Source organism: Rhinopithecus bieti, unplaced genomic scaffold, assembly GCF_001698545.2.
Source record: "Rhinopithecus bieti isolate Rb0 unplaced genomic scaffold, ASM169854v2 scaffold_3062, whole genome shotgun sequence".
NCBI classification, from domain to species: domain Eukaryota; kingdom Metazoa; phylum Chordata; class Mammalia; order Primates; family Cercopithecidae; genus Rhinopithecus; species Rhinopithecus bieti.
Window position 1 is genome coordinate 2238771 of NW_016804432.1, and position 22122 is coordinate 2260892.

The following is a 22122-nucleotide window of genomic DNA, read 5'->3' on the forward strand; positions in this document are numbered from 1 at the left end:
AAAAAAAAAAAAAAAAAAAAAAGAAAAGCTTTTCATATATATAAGAATTTCATGTCTTTAAAAGACATGGAATGAAATAATTTTATTGGAATGTAAGAATTTTATTTTACGAATAAAGAGGTCTTTTAACTAAGTAGTGAGCTATTTACTATTCTTAGGGTTTCTGTTTTCCAATCCACCATCTCCCTAAGTATGTGATTGGTGGGCTCTCCATCTTAATTTCCCTTCTTCTTATTTTTCATGTTTGCTTATTCTCCATGATAATTTCCCCTTTATTTGAATTACTTGATATTATATGTCATCCTCCAGGTACTTTTCTTCCTACTATGAAATAATAAAGAGAGCTAGAATATGTGGCAGAATACCTTCATGGAATATAGAAAGGAAAAAACAAGAATGAAAGGGAGCCAAAAATCAATCATCTACTTTCCTTTTAGTATATGTAGCATTTCAGAGTACATAAGGCTCATGAAAGAGGAGGTACCGATCCTCCAGGGAAAACCTGGTTAAACCTAAAGCATAGTGGAAAACGGAAAGATCAACAATTAGTACAGAACAGAAAAATGGTTTTGAGGATTGTATTAAGGAAGTTTTAAAGAACAAGAAATCGGCTCTAGAAAATAAATGTATTTTAGGAGTGATAAGGCCAGTCCTTGGAAATACATTTGACTATTAAATTTTTAATTAACTTTCTTCACCCAAAATTGAACAGTTCCACCTGAGGGAGAACTTGATGCGGATTTAAGGAAGACACTCATATTACGTGCTGGAGTTACTATGAGACTATATGTACCAGTAAAAGGACGCCCACCTCCAAAGATTACTTGGTCTAAACCTAATGTCAATCTAAGAGACAGGATTGGACTGGACATAAAGTCAACTGACTTTGACACTTTCTTGCGCTGTGAAAATGTGAACAAATATGATGCAGGAAAATACATCTTAACCCTGGAGAACAGCTGTGGTAAAAAGGAATATACCATTGTTGTGAAAGTGCTTGGTAAGTCTATTTCAAAAAAGAATCATATATATTTTAAAATAGTATATGTATTTTTTACACATTCATTTCTTATTTACCCACTATTTATCCAGATACTCCTGGGCCACCTGTCAATGTGACTGTTAAGGAAATAGCCAAAGAATCTGCTTATGTTACCTGGGAGCCTCCCATTATTGATGGTGGAAGCCCCATCATAAACTATGTGGTACAAAAACGTGATGCAGAGAGGAAATCCTGGTCTACAGTGACAACTGAGTGCTCCAAAACAAGCTTCAGAGTATCTAATTTGGAGGAGGGAAAATCCTACTTCTTCCGAGTGTTTGCTGAAAATGAGTATGGCATTGGTGATCCTGGTGAAACTCGTGATGCTGTCAAAGCTTCCCGTAAGCAAAGGAACCATCATCCCATCATTTTGAGTGACATCCTTCCTTTGCTATATGGGGCTTACACTTATCATTTCTCCTTTGCTTTAGAAACTCCTGGACCAGTTGTGGACCTGAAAGTGAGGTCTGTAACTAAGTCATCTTGTAGCATTGGCTGGAAAAAGCCTCATAGTGATGGTGGAAGTCGGATTATTGGATATGTAGTTGATTTCCTGACTGAAGAAAATAAGTGGCAACGAGTTATGAAATCCTTAAGCCTACAGTACTCCGCAAAAGATCTGACTGAAGGGAAGGAATATACCTTCAGAGTGAGTGCTGAGAATGAAAATGGAGAAGGAACCCCAAGCGAAATCACTGTTGTGGCAAGGGATGATGTTGGTAAGGCTCTATCCACACATCTTCATTTTTCCTTTATTGTCATCAAAAGCGCACTCTTGTGTCCTACTCACTACCTTATCTAAAATCCATTAAAAGCTAGAAGTATGTGAAAAGTTAATTACCTGGCCTTAAAATAACAGTAATTTATCTCTGCTATTTTACAGTGGCTCCTGATCTTGACTTAAAGGGTCTACCTGATTTGTGCTACTTGGCTAAAGAAAACAGCAACTTCCGGCTTAAGATCCCCATAAAAGGCAAGCCAGCTCCATCAGTCTCCTGGAAGAAAGGGGAAGATCCTCTAGCAACTGACACTAGAGTCAGTGTTGAGTCATCTGCAGTTAACACAACTCTTATAGTATACGATTGCCAAAAATCTGATGCTGGAAAATACACAATCACACTTAAGAATGTTGCTGGCACCAAGGAAGGAACTATCTCCATAAAGGTTGTTGGCAAGCCTGGCATCCCCACTGGACCAATCAAATTTGATGAAGTCACAGCAGAAGCCATGACCTTAAAGTGGGCTCCTCCAAAGGATGATGGAGGTTCTGAAATCACCAACTATATCCTAGAGAAGAGGGATTCTGTGAACAACAAGTGGGTGACGTGCGCCTCAGCTGTCCAGAAAACCACCTTTAGAGTAACCAGACTTCATGAGGGCATGGAATATACCTTCAGGGTCAGTGCCGAAAATAAATATGGTGTCGGGGAAGGCCTGAAATCAGAGCCAATTGTTGCTAGACATCCATTTGGTAAGTGTCTTAAATTCAGAAGACATGAAGCAAAACATGGTTTTGAGGAGGCTTCTTATTATAAATCTTGCATTATCTACTTTTTTCTAGATGTGCCTGATGCTCCCCCACCTCCCAATATTGTGGAGGTCAGACACGATTCAGTATCTCTAACTTGGACTGACCCCAGGAAAACTGGTGGCTCTCCAATTACAGGTATTTTGTTTATTCTTACCCTACAGCTTTTACATCAAGATTCCTCACAAATATTTCCCTGAGAACAGTGGAATGTGTGCTTATCAATAACATTATCTGCTTATACAGAAATGTGTTTTTCTTTCAGTACATATGGTTAATGTTTAATTTTATTGAAAATCTCGTAATAGTTAATAAAGTATTTCTTAATTATAATATCTATTTTTGTAAGTTAAAATTGTTCAACACAAAAGACAACAACTATGCATATTCCAAGAGGAAAAAAAATGGCACTATGCTTAGGTAATAAAAGTATAGATACTAGCAAGAATGATTACTTGTTCAATATATGTGGATATGTATAAATAATTTGGGCAACACATATATATTGTAAAATCAAGCTGCATTTATACTTTGTATGTGAATTGATACAACCCTGGGTCTTTTGTAGGGTATCATCTCGAGTTAAAGGAAAGAAACAGCCTTTTGTGGAAGAGAGCTAACAAGACTCCGTTAAGGATGAGAGACTTTAAAGTGACAGGATTAACTGAAGGTCTTGAATATGAATTCCGAGTTATGGCAATCAATTTAGCAGGTGTGGGCAAGCCAAGCCTACCATCAGAGCCTGTCGTGGCACTGGACCCGATTGGTAAGTCATTATATGAAGAAAAACCCATGTGCATTTTTTACATGAAGAAAACATTGGTATTTGTTTGACTGGTGTTGTTTTTATGTTTTAGATCCTCCTGGAAAACCTGAGGTTATTAACGTAACAAGGAATTCAGTGACTCTCATTTGGACTGAACCTAAATATGACGGTGGTCATAAGTTAACTGGATATATAGTGGAGAAGCGAGATCTACCTTCCAAATCTTGGATGAAAGCCAACCACGTTAATGTCCCAGAATGTGCCTTTACTGTAACTGACCTTGTTGAGGGTGGAAAATACGAATTCAGAATTAGAGCAAAGAATACAGCAGGTGCTATCAGTGCTCCATCAGAAAGTACAGGAACCATTATTTGCAAGGATGAATATGGTAGGTCCATTTTACTTTTTATGTACTTTGTTTTGTTTTGTTTTAAAAAAAAAAAAATTAAGCTTCCTTCCTTTTCTGATTAAAATGTATTTTCTTCTTTGCAGAGGCACCAACAATTGTCCTTGATCCCACAATAAAAGATGGGCTAACAATTAAAGCAGGGGATACCATTGTTTTGAATGCCATTAGCATTCTTGGCAAACCCCTTCCAAAATCAAGTTGGTCCAAGGCAGGAAAAGACATTAGACCATCAGATATCACTCAGATAACTTCAACCCCAACATCTTCCATGCTTACTATCAAGTATGCCACTAGAAAAGATGCCGGTGAATACACCATCACTGCTACCAATTCTTTTGGCACGAAGGAGGAACATGTGAAGGTAACAGTCCTTGATGTACCTGGTCCCCCAGGTCCTATTGAAATTAGTAATGTTTCTGCTGAAAAAGCAACACTTACATGGACACCTCCCTTGGAAGATGGCGGCTCACCAATTAAGTCCTATATACTTGAAAAGAGAGAAACCAGTCGACTTTTGTGGACAGTGGTTTCTGAAGATATTCAGTCTTGCAGGCATGTGGCAACCAAACTTATCCAAGGAAATGAGTACGTCTTCCGGGTCTCAGCTGTAAACCACTATGGCAAAGGAGAACCTGTACAGTCTGAACCTGTCAAAATGGTAGACAGATTTGGTATGTAGAGCATGTGAGGGAATTGAAATGGAAACATTTATAGCAGAGTTTAGGAAATCATGGATTTCTAATAAATTTGCTTCCTTTTCAGGTCCCCCTGGGCCTCCTGAAAAACCAGAGGTCTCAAATGTCACTAAGAACACTGCCACTGTCAGCTGGAAAAGGCCAGTGGATGATGGTGGCAGCGAAATCACAGGATATCACATAGAAAGGAGAGAAAAGAAAAGCCTGCGGTGGGTGAGAGCAATAAAAACGCCAGTTTCTGATCTCAGATGCAAAGTAACAGGACTGCAAGAAGGAAGCACCTATGAATTCCGTGTCAGTGCAGAAAACAGAGCAGGAATTGGTCCACCCAGTGAGGCTTCAAATTCTGTTCTAATGAAAGATGCAGCATGTTAGTATTTGTCTTTTTCAATACCATTCATTCCAGAATGCCAATATTTTATCTAAATTATCCAAAAGCCAAGTCTGAATATATACTTTTGTGTCTTTGTTTCTTTTTCAGATCCTCCAGGACCACCTTCAAATCCGCATGTCACTGATACTACCAAGAAATCTGCTTCTTTGGCATGGGGCAAGCCTCATTATGATGGTGGACTTGAAATCACCGGCTATGTTGTGGAGCATCAAAAAGTAGGAGACGAGGCCTGGATAAAAGATACCACAGGAACTGCCCTCAGAATCACTCAGTTCGTTGTTCCTGATCTTCAGACTAAAGAAAAATACAACTTTAGAATCAGTGCCATCAACGATGCAGGTGTTGGGGAGCCAGCAGTGATTCCAGATGTTGAAATCGTAGAACGGGAAATGGCTCCTGATTTTGAACTAGATGCCGAGCTTCGAAGAACACTTGTTGTTAGAGCAGGACTCAGTATTAGAATATTTGTGCCGATTAAAGGTCGTCCTGCTCCTGAAGTGACATGGACCAAAGATAATATCAACCTGAAAAACCGAGCCAACATTGAAAATACAGAATCATTTACTCTTCTGATTATCCCAGAATGTAACAGATATGATACCGGTAAATTTGTCATGACCATTGAAAACCTGGCTGGGAAGAAAAGTGGCTTTGTGAATGTCAGAGTCTTGGATACACCAGGCCCAGTCCTCAACCTGCGGCCTACAGACATCACAAAGGACAGTGTCACCCTGCACTGGGACCTCCCTCTGATAGATGGAGGCTCACGTATAACAAATTACATTGTAGAGAAACGTGAAGCAACACGGAAATCTTATTCCACAGTCACCACTAAGTGCCATAAATGCACATATAAAGTTACCGGCTTGTCTGAAGGGTGTGAATACTTCTTCAGAGTGATGGCAGAGAATGAATATGGAATTGGTGAGCCAGCAGAAACTACAGAGCCTGTAAAAGCCTCTGAAGCACCATCTCCACCAGACAGCCTTAACATCATGGACATAACTAAGAGCACTGTCAGCCTGGCATGGCCTAAGCCTAAACACGATGGTGGCAGCAAGATCACTGGCTATGTGATTGAAGCCCAGAGAAAAGGCTCTGATCAGTGGACCCACATCACAACTGTGAAAGGGTTAGAATGTGTTGTGAGGAATCTAACTGAAGGAGAGGAATACACCTTCCAAGTGATGGCAGTGAACAGCGCGGGGAGAAGTGCCCCTAGAGAAAGCAGACCCGTCATTGTCAAGGAGCAGACAATGCTTCCAGAGCTGGATCTCCGTGGCATCTATCAGAAACTGGTCATTGCCAGAGCTGGTGACAACATCAAAGTTGAAATTCCAGTGCTCGGTCGACCAAAGCCCACAGTGACATGGAAAAAAGGAGACCAAATTCTTAAACAGACACAGAGAGTTAATTTTGAAACCACAGCAACTTCAACCATTTTAAATATCAATGAGTGTGTCAGAAGTGATAGTGGGCCCTATCCATTAACAGCAAGAAATATTGTAGGAGAGGTTGGTGATGTCATCACCATTCAAGTCCATGATATCCCAGGGCCACCTACTGGACCAATCAAATTTGATGAAGTTTCATCTGATTTTGTAACCTTCTCTTGGGATCCCCCTGAGAACGATGGTGGTGTACCAATAAGCAACTATGTAGTGGAAATGCGGCAGACTGACAGTACTACCTGGGTTGAGTTAGCAACCACCGTTATACGTACTACCTATAAAGCCACCCGCCTTACTACTGGATTAGAGTATCAGTTCCGTGTAAAAGCTCAGAATAGATATGGAGTTGGACCAGGCATCACATCAGCATGTATAGTTGCCAACTATCCATTTAAGGTTCCTGGACCTCCTGGTACCCCTCAGGTAACTGCAGTTACCAAGGATTCAATGACCATTAGCTGGCATGAGCCACTTTCTGATGGTGGAAGCCCTATTTTAGGATATCACGTTGAAAGAAAAGAACGAAATGGTATTCTCTGGCAGACTGTGAGCAAAGCTTTGGTACCAGGCAACATTTTCAAATCAAGTGGACTTACAGATGGTATTGCTTATGAATTCCGGGTGATTGCAGAAAACATGGCAGGCAAAAGCAAGCCAAGCAAGCCATCAGAGCCTATGTTGGCTCTGGATCCCATCGACCCACCTGGAAAACCAATACCTCTAAATATTACAAGAAACACAGTGACACTTAAATGGGCTAAGCCTGAATATACTGGGGGCTTTAAAATTACCAGTTATATTGTTGAAAAGAGAGACCTTCCTAATGGACGGTGGCTGAAGGCCAACTTCAGCAACATTTTGGAGAATGAATTTACAGTCAGTGGCCTAACAGAAGATGCTGCATATGAATTCCGTGTGATTGCCAAAAATGCTGCAGGTGCCATCAGTCCACCATCTGAGCCATCTGATGCTATCACTTGCAGGGATGACATTGAAGCACCAAAGATAAAGGTGGATGTTAAATTTAAGGACACAGTTATATTAAAAGCAGGTGAAGCATTCAGACTGGAAGCTGATGTTTCAGGCCGCCCACCTCCAACAATGGAATGGACCAAAGATGGAAAAGAGCTGGAAGGCACAGCAAAGTTAGAAATAAAAATTGCAGATTTCTCTACTCATCTGGTAAACAAAGATTCAACAAGAAGGGATAGTGGTGCCTATACCCTTACAGCAACTAATCCTGGTGGCTTTGCTAAACACATTTTCAATGTCAAAGTTCTTGACAGACCAGGCCCACCTGAAGGACCTTTGGCTGTAACTGAAGTGACATCAGAAAAGTGTGTATTATCATGGTTGCCTCCACTGGATGATGGAGGTGCCAAAATTGATCATTACATAGTACAGAAACGTGAAACCAGCAGATTGGCATGGACAAATGTAGCCTCAGAAGTCCAAGTAACAAAGCTAAAGGTCACTAAACTCTTGAAAGGCAATGAATACATATTCCGTGTCATGGCTGTAAATAAATATGGAGTGGGAGAGCCACTGGAATCAGAGCCTGTGCTTGCAGTGAATCCTTATGGACCCCCTGATCCGCCCAAAAACCCTGAAGTGACAGCTATTACTAAAGACTCGATGGTTGTCTGCTGGGGACATCCTGATTCTGATGGTGGAAGTGAAATCATCAATTATATTGTGGAACGGCGTGATAAAGCTGGCCAACGCTGGATTAAATGCAACAAAAAAACTCTTACTGATTTAAGATATAAAGTGTCTGGACTGACAGAAGGACATGAATATGAGTTCAGGATTATGGCTGAAAATGCTGCTGGAATTAGTGCACCAAGTCCTACCAGTCCATTTTACAAGGCTTGTGACACTGTGTTTAAACCTGGACCACCAGGTAACCCACGTGTTCTAGATACAAGCAGATCATCCATTTCAATTGCTTGGAATAAACCTATCTATGATGGTGGTTCAGAAATCACTGGGTATATGGTTGAGATTGCCCTGCCAGAGGAAGATGAATGGCAGATTGTCACTCCACCAGCAGGACTCAAGGCAACTTCTTATACTATCACTGGCCTCACAGAGAATCAGGAATATAAGATTCGCATCTATGCCATGAATTCCGAAGGACTTGGGGAACCTGCCCTTGTTCCTGGAACTCCTAAGGCTGAAGACAGAATGCTGCCTCCAGAAATTGAACTGGATGCTGACCTGCGCAAAGTTGTTACTATAAGGGCCTGCTGCACCCTGAGACTTTTTGTTCCAATCAAAGGAAGGCCTGCACCTGAGGTGAAGTGGGCCCGGGAACATGGAGAATCTTTAGACAAAGCTAGCATTGAATCCACAAGCTCTTACACACTGCTTATTGTTGGAAATGTAAACAGATTTGACAGTGGCAAATACATACTAACTGTAGAAAATAGTTCAGGCAGCAAGTCTGCATTTGTCAACGTTAGAGTTCTTGATACACCAGGCCCTCCACAGGATCTGAAGGTAAAGGAGGTCACTAAGACATCTGTCACACTGACATGGGACCCACCTCTCCTTGATGGAGGTTCAAAAATCAAGAACTATATTGTTGAAAAGCGAGAATCAACAAGAAAAGCATATTCAACTGTTGCAACAAACTGCCACAAGACTTCCTGGAAGGTAGACCAGCTTCAAGAAGGCTGTAGCTACTATTTCAGGGTTCTTGCAGAAAATGAATATGGCATTGGGCTGCCTGCTGAAACCGCGGAATCTGTGAAAGCATCAGAACGACCTCTTCCTCCAGGAAAAATAACTCTGATGGATGTCACAAGAAATAGTGTGTCACTCTCTTGGGAGAAGCCAGAGCATGATGGAGGCAGCCGAATTCTAGGCTACATTGTGGAGATGCAGAGCAAAGGCAGTGACAAATGGGCCACATGTGCCACAGTCAAGGTCACTGAAGCTACTATCACTGGATTAATTCAGGGTGAAGAATACTCTTTCCGTGTTTCAGCTCAGAATGAAAAGGGCATCAGTGATCCTAGACAACTGAGTGTGCCAGTGATCGCCAAAGATCTTGTCATTCCACCAGCCTTCAAACTCCTGTTCAATACTTTCACTGTACTGGCAGGTGAAGACCTAAAAGTTGATGTTCCATTCATTGGCCGCCCTACCCCAGCTGTAATCTGGCATAAAGATGATGTACCATTGAAGCAGACAACTAGAGTAAATGCAGAGAGCACAGAAAATAATTCACTACTGACAATAAAGGATGCCTGCCGAGAAGATGTTGGCCATTATGTGGTTAAACTGACTAACTCAGCTGGTGAAGCTACTGAAACCCTTAATGTTATTGTTCTTGACAAACCAGGGCCTCCAACTGGACCAGTTAAAATGGATGAAGTGACAGCTGATAGTATTACTCTTTCCTGGGGCCCACCCAAGTATGATGGTGGAAGTTCTATCAATAATTACATTGTTGAGAAACGGGACACTTCCACAACCACCTGGCAAATTGTATCAGCTACAGTTGCAAGGACAACAATAAAGGCTTGCAGACTGAAGACTGGATGTGAATATCAGTTTAGAATTGCAGCTGAAAACAGATACGGAAAGAGTACCTACCTCAATTCAGAGCCTATTGTAGCCCAATATCCATTTAAAGTTCCTGGTCCTCCTGGCACTCCACTTGTCACACTGTCCTCCAGGGACAGCATGGAAGTACAATGGAATGAGCCAGTCAGTGATGGAGGAAGCAGAGTCATTGGCTATCATCTAGAACGCAAGGAAAGAAATAGTATCCTCTGGGTTAAGTTGAATAAAACACCTATTCCTCAAACCAAGTTTAAGACAACTGGCCTTGAAGAAGGTGTTGAATATGAATTTAGAGTCTCCGCAGAGAACATCGTGGGCATTGGCAAGCCGAGTAAAGTATCAGAATGTTATGTGGCTCGTGACCCATGTGATCCACCAGGACGGCCAGAGGCAATCATTGTCACAAGGAATTCTGTGACTCTTCAGTGGAAGAAACCCACCTATGATGGTGGAAGCAAGATCACTGGTTATATTGTTGAGAAGAAAGAATTACCTGAGGGCCGTTGGATGAAAGCCAGTTTTACAAATATTATTGACACTCATTTTGAAGTAACTGGCCTAGTTGAAGATCACAGATACGAATTCCGGGTTATAGCCCGAAATGCCGCAGGAGTGTTTAGTGAGCCTTCAGAAAGCACAGGAGCAATAACAGCTAGAGATGAGGTAGATCCACCACGAATAAGTATGGATCCAAAATACAAAGACACAATCGTGGTTCACGCTGGTGAATCATTCAAGATTGATGCAGATATTTATGGCAAACCAATACCAACCATTCAGTGGATAAAAGGTGATCAGGAGCTTTCAAACACAGCTCGATTAGAAATAAAGAGTACTGACTTTGCCACCAATCTCAGTGTAAAAGATGCAGTACGTGTCGACAGTGGAAATTACATACTGAAGGCCAAAAATGTTGCAGGAGAGAGATCAGTTACTGTGAATGTCAAGGTTCTTGATAGACCAGGGCCACCTGAAGGACCTGTTGTTATCTCAGGAGTTACAGCAGAAAAATGCACACTAGCTTGGAAACCTCCACTTCAGGATGGTGGGAGTGATATCATAAATTATATTGTGGAAAGGAGAGAAACCAGCCGCTTAGTTTGGACTGTGGTTGATGCCAATGTGCAGACTCTCAGCTGCAAGGTTACTAAGCTTCTTGAAGGCAATGAATATACTTTCCGTATAATGGCGGTAAACAAATATGGTGTTGGTGAACCTCTTGAATCTGAGCCAGTAATTGCCAAGAATCCATTTGTAGTACCAGATGCACCAAAAGCTCCAGAAGTCACAACAGTGACCAAGGACTCAATGATTGTTGTATGGGAAAGACCAGCATCTGATGGTGGCAGTGAAATTCTTGGATATGTTCTTGAGAAACGGGATAAAGAAGGCATTAGATGGACAAGATGCCATAAGCGTCTGATAGGAGAGTTGCGCCTGAGAGTAACTGGACTCTTAGAAAATCACAATTATGAGTTCAGAGTTTCTGCTGAGAATGCTGCTGGACTTAGTGAACCAAGCCCTCCTTCTGCTTACCAAAAGGCTTGTGATCCTATTTATAAACCAGGACCTCCGAACAACCCCAAAGTCATAGATATTACCAGATCTTCAGTATTCCTATCTTGGAGCAAACCAATATATGATGGTGGCTGTGAAATCCAAGGATACATTGTTGAAAAATGTGACGTGAGTGTTGGTGAATGGACAATGTGCACTCCACCAACAGGAATTAATAAAACAAACATAGAAGTAGAAAAGCTGTTGGAAAAGCATGAATACAACTTCCGTATCTGTGCTATTAATAAAGCTGGAGTTGGAGAACATGCTGATGTCCCTGGACCTATTATAGTTGAAGAAAAATTGGAAGCACCAGACATTGATCTTGACCTAGAACTAAGGAAAATCATAAATATAAGGGCAGGTGGCTCCTTAAGGTTATTTGTTCCTATAAAAGGTCGTCCTACACCAGAAGTTAAATGGGGAAAGATGGATGGTGAAATTCGAGATGCAGCTATAATTGATGTCACTAGCAGTTTCACCTCTCTTGTTCTTGACAATGTCAACCGATATGATAGTGGAAAATATACACTTACATTAGAAAACAGCAGTGGAACAAAGTCTGCCTTTGTTACTGTGAGAGTTCTGGACACGCCAAGTCCACCTGTTAACCTGAAAGTCACAGAAATCACCAAAGACTCAGTATCAATTACATGGGAACCTCCTTTGTTGGATGGGGGATCCAAAATAAAAAATTACATTGTTGAGAAACGTGAAGCCACAAGAAAATCATATGCTGCTGTTGTAACTAATTGCCATAAGAATTCTTGGAAAATCAATGAGCTCCAAGAAGGTTGCAGTTATTACTTCAGAGTCACAGCTGAGAATGAGTATGGTATTGGCCTTCCTGCCCAGACTGCTGATCCAATTAAGGTTGCAGAAGTCCCACAACCTCCTGGAAAAATAACTGTGGATGATGTCACCAGAAACAGTGTCTCTCTGAGTTGGACAAAACCTGAACATGATGGTGGCAGTAAAATCATTCAGTATATTGTGGAAATGCAAGCTAAACACAGTGAGAAATGGTCAGAGTGTGCTCGAGTAAAGTCTCTTGAGGCAGTAATTTCCAACCTAACTCAAGGGGAAGAATATCTTTTTAGAGTTGTTGCTGTAAATGAAAAGGGGAGAAGTGACCCTCGGTCCCTTGCAGTTCCAATAGTTGCCAAAGATCTGGTAATTGAGCCAGATGTAAAACCTGCATTCAGTAGTTACAGTGTACAGGTTGGCCAAGATTTGAAAATAGAAGTGCCAATTTCTGGACGTCCTAAGCCGACAATTACCTGGACTAAAGATGGTCTCCCACTGAAGCAGACCACAAGAATCAATGTTACTGATTCACTGGATCTCACCACACTCAGTATTAAAGAAACTCATAAGGATGATGGTGGACAATATGGAATCATGGTTGCCAATATTGTTGGTCAGAAGACAGCATCCATCGAAATTGTAACTCTAGATAAACCTGATCCTCCAAAAGGACCTGTTAAATTTGATGATGTCAGTGCTGAAAGTATTACATTATCTTGGAACCCTCCATTATATACAGGGGGCTGCCAAATCACCAATTACATTGTTCAGAAAAGAGATACAACCACCACAGTATGGGATGTTGTTTCTGCTACTGTTGCTAGAACTACACTCAAAGTGACCAAACTGAAAACTGGTACAGAATACCAATTTAGAATATTTGCTGAAAATAGATATGGACAAAGTTTTGCCTTAGAATCTGATCCAATTGTAGCTCAATATCCCTACAAAGAACCAGGCCCTCCAGGGACACCATTTGCCACAGCCATTTCCAAAGACTCCATGGTAATACAGTGGCATGAACCAGTCAACAATGGTGGAAGCCCAGTCATAGGTTACCACCTGGAGAAAAAAGAAAGAAATAGTATTTTGTGGACAAAGGTCAACAAAACTATTATTCATGACACCCAATTCAAAGCACAGAATCTTGAAGAAGGCATTGAATATGAATTCAGAGTGTATGCAGAAAATATTGTTGGTGTAGGCAAAGCAAGCAAGAATTCTGAATGCTATGTAGCCAGAGATCCCTGTGACCCACCAGGAACCCCAGAACCAATAATGGTTAAAAGAAATGAAATCACTTTACAGTGGACCAAACCTGTATATGATGGTGGAAGTATGATTACAGGCTACATTGTAGAGAAACGTGATTTGCCTGATGGTCGTTGGATGAAAGCCAGCTTTACAAATGTCATTGAAACTCAATTTACTGTGTCAGGTCTTACTGAAGATCAAAGATACGAATTCAGAGTCATTGCAAAGAATGCCGCTGGTGCAATAAGTAAACCCTCTGACAGTACTGGACCAATAACTGCCAAGGATGAGGTTGAACTCCCAAGAATTTCAATGGATCCAAAATTCAGAGACACAATTGTGGTAAATGCTGGAGAAACATTCAGACTTGAGGCTGATGTCCATGGAAAGCCCCTACCTACCATTGAGTGGTTAAGAGGAGATAAGGAAATTGAAGAATCTGCTAGATGTGAAATAAAGAACACAGATTTCAAGGCTTTACTTATTGTAAAAGATGCAATTAGAATTGATGGTGGGCAGTATATTTTAAGAGCTTCCAATGTTGCAGGTTCTAAGTCATTCCCAGTAAATGTAAAAGTATTAGATAGACCAGGACCTCCAGAAGGGCCAGTCCAGGTTACTGGAGTCACTTCTGAAAAATGCTCTTTAACATGGTCTCCACCACTTCAAGATGGTGGCAGTGACATTTCTCACTATGTTGTTGAAAAGCGAGAAACCAGTCGACTTGCCTGGACTGTTGTTGCTTCAGAAGTTGTAACCAATTCTCTGAAAGTTACCAAACTCTTAGAAGGTAATGAATATATTTTCCGTATAATGGCTGTCAACAAATATGGTGTTGGAGAGCCTTTGGAATCTGCACCAGTACTAATGAAAAATCCATTTGTGCTTCCTGGACCACCAAAAAGCTTGGAAGTCACAAATATTGCCAAAGACTCCATGACCGTCTGTTGGAACCGTCCAGATAGTGATGGTGGAAGTGAGATTATTGGTTACATTGTAGAGAAAAGAGACAGAAGTGGCATTCGATGGATAAAATGTAATAAACGCCGCATTACAGATTTGCGTCTAAGAGTGACAGGATTAACAGAAGATCATGAGTATGAATTCAGGGTCTCTGCAGAAAATGCTGCTGGAGTTGGGGAACCAAGTCCAGCTACAGTTTATTATAAAGCCTGTGATCCTGTGTTCAAACCTGGCCCACCCACCAATGCACACATTGTAGACACCACCAAAAATTCAATCACACTTGCCTGGGGTAAACCCATCTATGATGGTGGCAGTGAGATCCTGGGATACGTAGTAGAAATCTGTAAAGCAGATGAAGAAGAATGGCAAATAGTTACTCCACAGACTGGCCTGAGAGTTACTCGATTTGAAATTTCAAAACTCACTGAACACCAAGAGTATAAAATACGAGTCTGTGCCCTCAACAAAGTTGGTTTAGGTGAGGCTACATCAGTGCCTGGTACTGTGAAACCAGAAGATAAACTTGAAGCACCTGAACTTGACCTTGACTCTGAATTAAGAAAAGGAATTGTTGTAAGAGCTGGTGGATCTGCCAGAATTCACATTCCATTCAAAGGTCGTCCAACGCCTGAGATCACTTGGTCTCGAGAGGAAGGTGAATTCACAGATAAGGTCCAAATTGAAAAGGGAGTAAACTATACCCAGCTATCAATAGATAACTGTGATAGAAATGATGCTGGAAAATACATTCTTAAGTTGGAAAACAGCAGTGGATCAAAGTCTGCTTTTGTAACTGTGAAAGTTCTTGACACTCCAGGACCACCACAGAATTTGGCAGTCAAAGAAGTGAGAAAAGATTCTGTCCTCCTGGTATGGGAGCCACCCATCATTGATGGAGGTGCAAAGGTCAAAAACTATGTGATTGACAAACGTGAGTCAACCAGAAAAGCGTATGCTAATGTGAGTAGTAAATGTAGCAAAACAAGTTTTAAAGTGGAAAATCTTACAGAAGGAGCCATTTATTACTTCAGAGTCATGGCTGAAAATGAATTTGGAGTTGGTGTTCCAGTGGAAACTGTTGATGCCGTGAAAGCTGCTGAACCTCCTTCCCCGCCAGGAAAGGTTACACTCACTGATGTGTCCCAGACCAGTGCATCACTTATGTGGGAGAAACCTGAACATGATGGTGGTAGCAGAATCCTGGGGTATGTTGTTGAAATGCAGCCCAAAGGAACTGAAAAATGGAGCATTGTGGCCGAATCCAAAGTCTGTAATGCAGTTGTTACTGGTTTGAGTTCTGGACAAGAATATCAGTTCCGTGTCAAGGCTTATAATGAGAAGGGAAAAAGCGATCCAAGAGTGCTGGGTGTTCCTGTCATAGCCAAGGACTTGACTATACAGCCTAGTTTAAAGTTACCATTTAACACATATAGTATCCAAGCTGGAGAAGGTCTTAAAATAGAAATTCCAGTTATAGGCCGACCAAGACCTAACGTTTCTTGGGTCAAAGATGGTGAGCCTCTTAAACAGACAACAAGAGTAAACGTTGAAGAAACAGCTACCTCAACTGTTTTGCACATTAAAGAAGGTAACAAAGATGACTTTGGAAAATATACCATAACAGCAACAAATAGTGCAGGCACAGCAACAGAAAATCTCAGTGTTATCGTTTTAGAAAAGCCTGGACCTCCAATTGGCCCAGTTCGGTTTGATGAAGTTAGTGCAGACTTTGTAGTCATATCTTGGGAACCTCCAGCCTATACTGGTGGCTGCCAAATAAGCAACTACATTGTAGAGAAGCGAGATACAACCACCACCACTTGGCACATGGTATCAGCAACAGTTGCAAGAACAACAATTAAAATAACCAAACTGAAAACAGGCACGGAGTACCAGTTTAGAATTTTTGCTGAAAACAGGTATGGAAAAAGCGCCCCACTGGATTCTAAGCCAATTATTGTACAGTATCCATTTAAAGAACCTGGACCACCTGGAACTCCTTTTGTGACATCAATCTCAAAAGATCAAATGCTTGTGCAATGGCATGAGCCAGTTCATGATGGAGGCACCAAAATTATTGGCTACCATCTTGAACAGAAAGAAAAGAACAGTATTTTATGGGTCAAGTTAAATAAGACCCCCATTCAGGACACCAAATTCAAAACAACTGGGCTTGATGAGGGCCTTGAGTATGAGTTCAAAGTTTCTGCTGAAAATATTGTTGGCATTGGCAAGCCTAGCAAAGTGTCGGAATGTTTTATTGCTCGTGATCCATGTGACCCACCTGGTCGCCCTGAAGCCATTGTTATTACAAGAAACAATGTCACACTGAAATGGAAGAAACCTGCCTATGATGGTGGTAGCAAAATAACAGGTTACCTGGTAGAAAAGAAAGATCTACCTGATGGCCGCTGGATGAAAGCCAGCTTTACCAACGTATTAGAAACTGAATTTACAGTGAGTGGACTTGTAGAAGACCAAAGATATGAATTTAGAGTAATTGCAAGAAATGCAGCTGGAAACTTTAGTGAACCATCTGAAAGTAGTGGTGCCATTACTGCAAGAGATGAAATTGATGCACCAAATGCCTCTCTGGATCCAAAATATAAAGATGTCATCGTTGTTCATGCAGGAGAGACTTTTGTTCTTGAAGCCGACATCCGTGGCAAACCTATACCTGATGTTGTTTGGTCAAAAGATGGAAAAGAACTTGAAGAAACAGCTGCTAGAATGGAAATTAAATCTACTATTCAGAAAACAACTCTTGTTGTCAAAGACTGTATACGGACTGATGGAGGACAATATATTCTGAAACTCAGCAATGTTGGTGGTACAAAGTCTATACCCATCACTGTAAAGGTACTTGACAGGCCAGGGCCTCCTGAAGGGCCTCTTAAAGTTACTGGAGTTACTGCAGAAAAATGTTACCTGGCATGGAACCCACCTTTGCAAGATGGTGGTGCTAATATTTCACATTACATCATTGAAAAGAGGGAGACAAGCCGACTCTCTTGGACCCAGGTTTCAACTGAGGTACAGGCCCTTAACTACAAAGTTACTAAACTTCTTCCTGGTAATGAGTACATTTTCCGTGTCATGGCTGTGAATAAATACGGAATTGGAGAGCCCTTGGAATCTGGGCCTGTTACAGCCTGTAATCCTTATAAGCCACCAGGTCCTCCTTCAACACCTGAAGTCTCAGCAATCACTAAAGATTCTATGGTAGTAACATGGGCACGCCCAGTAGACGATGGAGGTGCTGAAATTGAGGGCTACATTCTTGAAAAACGAGATAAGGAAGGCGTTAGATGGACCAAGTGCAACAAGAAAACATTAACGGATCTCCGGCTCAGGGTAACTGGTCTTACCGAAGGCCATTCCTATGAATTCAGAGTTGCTGCTGAAAATGCAGCTGGTGTGGGAGAACCTAGTGAGCCATCTGTTTTCTACCGTGCATGTGATGCCTTGTATCCACCAGGTCCACCAAGCAATCCAAAAGTGACGGACACTTCCAGATCTTCTGTCTCCCTGGCATGGAGTAAGCCGATTTATGATGGTGGTGCACCTGTTAAAGGCTATGTTGTAGAGGTCAAAGAAGCTGCTGTGGATGAATGGACAACCTGCACTCCACCAACAGGATTACAAGGAAAGCAGTTCACAGTGACCAAGCTTAAAGAAAATACTGAATATAACTTCCGTATTTGTGCCATCAATTCTGAAGGTGTAGGTGAACCTGCAACTCTACCTGGTTCAGTGGTTGCTCAGGAGAGGATAGAGCCACCAGAAATAGAACTCGACGCTGATCTCAGAAAGGTGGTTGTTCTGCGTGCAAGTGCTACTTTACGCTTATTTGTCACTATCAAAGGTCGACCAGAACCCGAAGTTAAATGGGAAAAGGCAGAAGGCATTCTCACTGACAGGGCTCAGATCGAGGTGACCAGCTCATTTACAATGTTGGTGATTGATAATGTTACCAGATTTGACAGTGGTCGGTATAATCTGACATTAGAAAATAATAGTGGCTCCAAAACAGCTTTTGTTAACGTCAGAGTTCTTGACTCACCAAGTGCCCCTGTGAATTTGACTGTAAGAGAAGTGAAGAAAGACTCAGTGATGTTGTCCTGGGAACCGCCACTTATTGATGGTGGAGCTAAGATTACAAACTACATTGTCGAAAAACGAGAAACTACAAGAAAAGCCTATGCTACTGTTACAAACAATTGCACTAAAACTACTTTCAGAATTGAAAATCTACAAGAAGGATGTTCTTACTACTTCCGAGTCTTGGCTTCCAATGAATATGGGATTGGTTTGCCAGCTGAAACAACGGAACCCGTTAAAGTGTCTGAACCACCCCTCCCACCTGGAAGAGTAACTCTTGTTGATGTGACCCGTAATACAGCTACAATTAAGTGGGAGAAACCAGAAAGTGATGGTGGCAGCAAAATTATTGGTTATGTGGTTGAAATGCAGACTAAAGGGAGTGAAAAGTGGAGCACCTGCACACAAGTTAAGACTCTAGAAGCAACTATATCTGGCTTAACTGCAGGAGAAGAGTATGTCTTCAGGGTAGCTGCAGTTAATGAAAAGGGAAGAAGTGATCCAAGACAACTTGGAGTGCCAGTAATTGCAAGGGATATTGAAATAAAGCCTTCAGTTGAGCTTCCTTTCCATACTTTCAATGTAAAGGCTAGAGAACAACTTAAGATTGATGTGCCATTCAAAGGAAGACCTCAAGCTACTGTGAACTGGAAAAAAGATGGTCAGACTCTTAAAGAGACAACTAGAGTCAATGTTTCTTCTTCAAAGACTGTAACATCACTATCTATTAAGGAAGCTTCAAGGGAAGATGTTGGAACTTATGAATTATGTGTTTCAAACAGTGCTGGATCCATAACAGTTCCTCTTACTATAATTGTCCTTGACAGACCGGGACCTCCAGGTCCTATACGTATTGATGAGGTTAGTTGTGACAACATAACCATTTCTTGGAATCCTCCAGAATATGATGGGGGCTGCCAAATTAGCAATTACATCGTTGAAAAGAGAGAAACCACCTCTACAACATGGCACATAGTTTCACAAGCAGTTGCAAGAACATCCATTAAAATAGTTCGCCTGACCACAGGAAGTGAGTATCAGTTCCGTGTTTGTGCAGAAAACCGCTATGGAAAGAGCTCCTACAGTGAATCTTCAGCTGTTGTTGCAGAGTATCCATTCAGTCCCCCAGGTCCTCCTGGTACTCCTAAAGTTGTGCATGCCACAAAATCTACCATGCTTGTAACCTGGCAAGTGCCAGTTAATGACGGAGGAAGTCGAGTAATTGGCTATCATCTTGAGTATAAAGAAAGAAGCAGCATTCTTTGGTCAAAAGCAAATAAAATCCTCATTGCTGATACTCAAATGAAAGTCTCCGGCCTTGATGAAGGACTGATGTATGAGTATCGTGTATATGCTGAGAATATTGCTGGAATCGGTAAATGCAGTAAATCTTGTGAACCAGTCCCTGCAAGAGATCCTTGTGATCCTCCTGGACAACCTGAAGTCACAAATATCACAAGAAAATCAGTGTCACTTAAATGGTCTAAACCACATTATGATGGTGGAGCTAAGATCACAGGATACATTGTTGAACGCAGAGAACTACCAGATGGCCGGTGGCTGAAGTGCAATTATACTAATATACAGGAAACACACTTTGAAGTAACTGAACTTACTGAAGATCAGCGTTATGAATTCCGGGTTTTTGCAAAGAATGCTGCTGACTCAGTTAGTGAACCATCTGAATCCACTGGGCCTATTACAGTTAAAGATGATGTTGAGGCTCCAAGAATTATGATGGATGTCAAGTTCCGAGACGTTATTGTTGTCAAAGCTGGAGAAGTCCTTAAGATAAATGCAGACATTGCAGGGCGACCTCTGCCAGTAATTTCCTGGGCCAAGGATGGTGTAGAAATTGAAGAAAGAGCAAGAACAGAAATCATCTCAACAGACAATCATACTTTATTAACAGTTAAAGACTGTGTAAGACGAGACACTGGGCAATATGTACTAACACTGAAGAATGTTGCCGGCACTCGGTCTGTGGCCATTAATTGCAAGGTACTTGATAAGCCTGGTCCACCAGCAGGACCACTTGAAATAAATGGCCTCACTGCTGAGAAATGCTCTCTTTCCTGGGGACGCCCCCAAGAAGATGGTGGTGCAGATATCGACTATTACATCGTAGAAAAACGTGAAACAAGCCACCTTGCGTGGACAATATGTGAAGGAGAGTTACGGACGACATCCTGTAAAGTAACCAAGTTACTCAAAGGCAATGAATATATATTTAGAGTAACTGGTGTTAATAAATACGGTGTTGGTGAGCCCCTAGAGAGTGTAGCTGTAAAGGCACTAGATCCATTTACAGTTCCAAGTCCACCCACATCTTTGGAAATTACTTCTGTGACGAAAGAATCTATGACGCTTTGCTGGTCAAGACCTGAGAGTGATGGAGGTAGTGAAATATCTGGATATATAATTGAAAGACGAGAGAAAAATAGCCTAAGATGGGTGCGTGTAAACAAAAAACCAGTTTATGATCTGAGAGTGAAATCAACAGGACTTCGGGAAGGATGTGAATATGAATATCGTGTTTATGCAGAAAATGCTGCTGGCCTAAGTCTTCCAAGTGAAACCTCTCCCTTAATTCGGGCAGAAGATCCAGTATTCCTACCATCTCCTCCATCTAAACCCAAAATTGTGGACTCAGGCAAGACAACTATAACTATTGCCTGGCTTAAGCCGCTGTTTGATGGTGGGGCCCCAATAACTGGATATACTGTTGAATACAAAAAATCTGATGACACTGACTGGAAAACTGCCATTCAGAGCTTACGAGGGACAGAATATACAATAAGTGGACTAACAACAGGAGCTGAATATGTTTTCAGAGTAAAATCTGTCAATAAGGTTGGTGCTAGTGACCCCAGTGATAGCTCCGACCCTCAGATAGCAAAGGAAAGAGAAGAAGAACCTGTATTTGATATTGACAGTGAAATGAGGAAGACTTTGATTGTCAAGGCTGGTGCCTCATTTACCATGACTGTGCCTTTCCGAGGAAGACCAGTACCCAATGTCTTGTGGAGTAAGCCAGACACTGACCTCCGCACTAGAGCTTATATTGATACCACAGACTCTCGTACCTCACTGACCATTGAAAATGCCAACAGAAATGACTCTGGAAAGTACACATTAACAATTCAGAATGTTTTGAGTGCTGCTTCATTGACCTTAGTTGTGAAAGTTTTAGATTCCCCAGGTCCTCCAACCAACATTGCTGTGCAAGATGTAACCAAAGAGTCTGCAGTGTTATCCTGGGATGTTCCTGAAAACGATGGTGGAGCACCAGTGAAGAATTACCACATAGAAAAACGTGAGGCCAGCAAGAAAGCATGGGTCTCTGTGACCAACAACTGTAACCGCCTCTCCTACAAAGTTACCAATTTACAAGAAGGAGCTATCTACTACTTCAGAGTCTCTGGAGAAAATGAGTTTGGTGTTGGTATGCCAGCTGAAACAAAGGAAGGAGTAAAAATAACAGGTATGTTTTAAGAATAAGGAAATTCTACATATCCACATTAATTTTGCTAGAATACTGTGAATCATTCTAATTAGTCATTATTTCATCTTAAATGC

General features: G+C 41.5%; 1 protein-coding gene across 1 annotated transcript in view; it reads left to right on the forward strand.

The window, feature by feature from the left end:
• The window catches only part of LOC108527098 (titin), a 284505-nt gene that overhangs the window by 228231 nt on the left and 34152 nt on the right, over window positions 1-22122 (forward strand). Inside the window, 10 exon segments of the mRNA XM_017868255.1 lie at window positions 713-1000; window positions 1093-1383; window positions 1474-1761; window positions 1926-2513; window positions 2604-2708; window positions 3139-3336; window positions 3428-3724; window positions 3829-4416; window positions 4508-4810; window positions 4922-22027. Of these exon segments, the coding sequence (XP_017723744.1) occupies window positions 713-1000; window positions 1093-1383; window positions 1474-1761; window positions 1926-2513; window positions 2604-2708; window positions 3139-3336; window positions 3428-3724; window positions 3829-4416; window positions 4508-4810; window positions 4922-22027 (20052 nt within the window).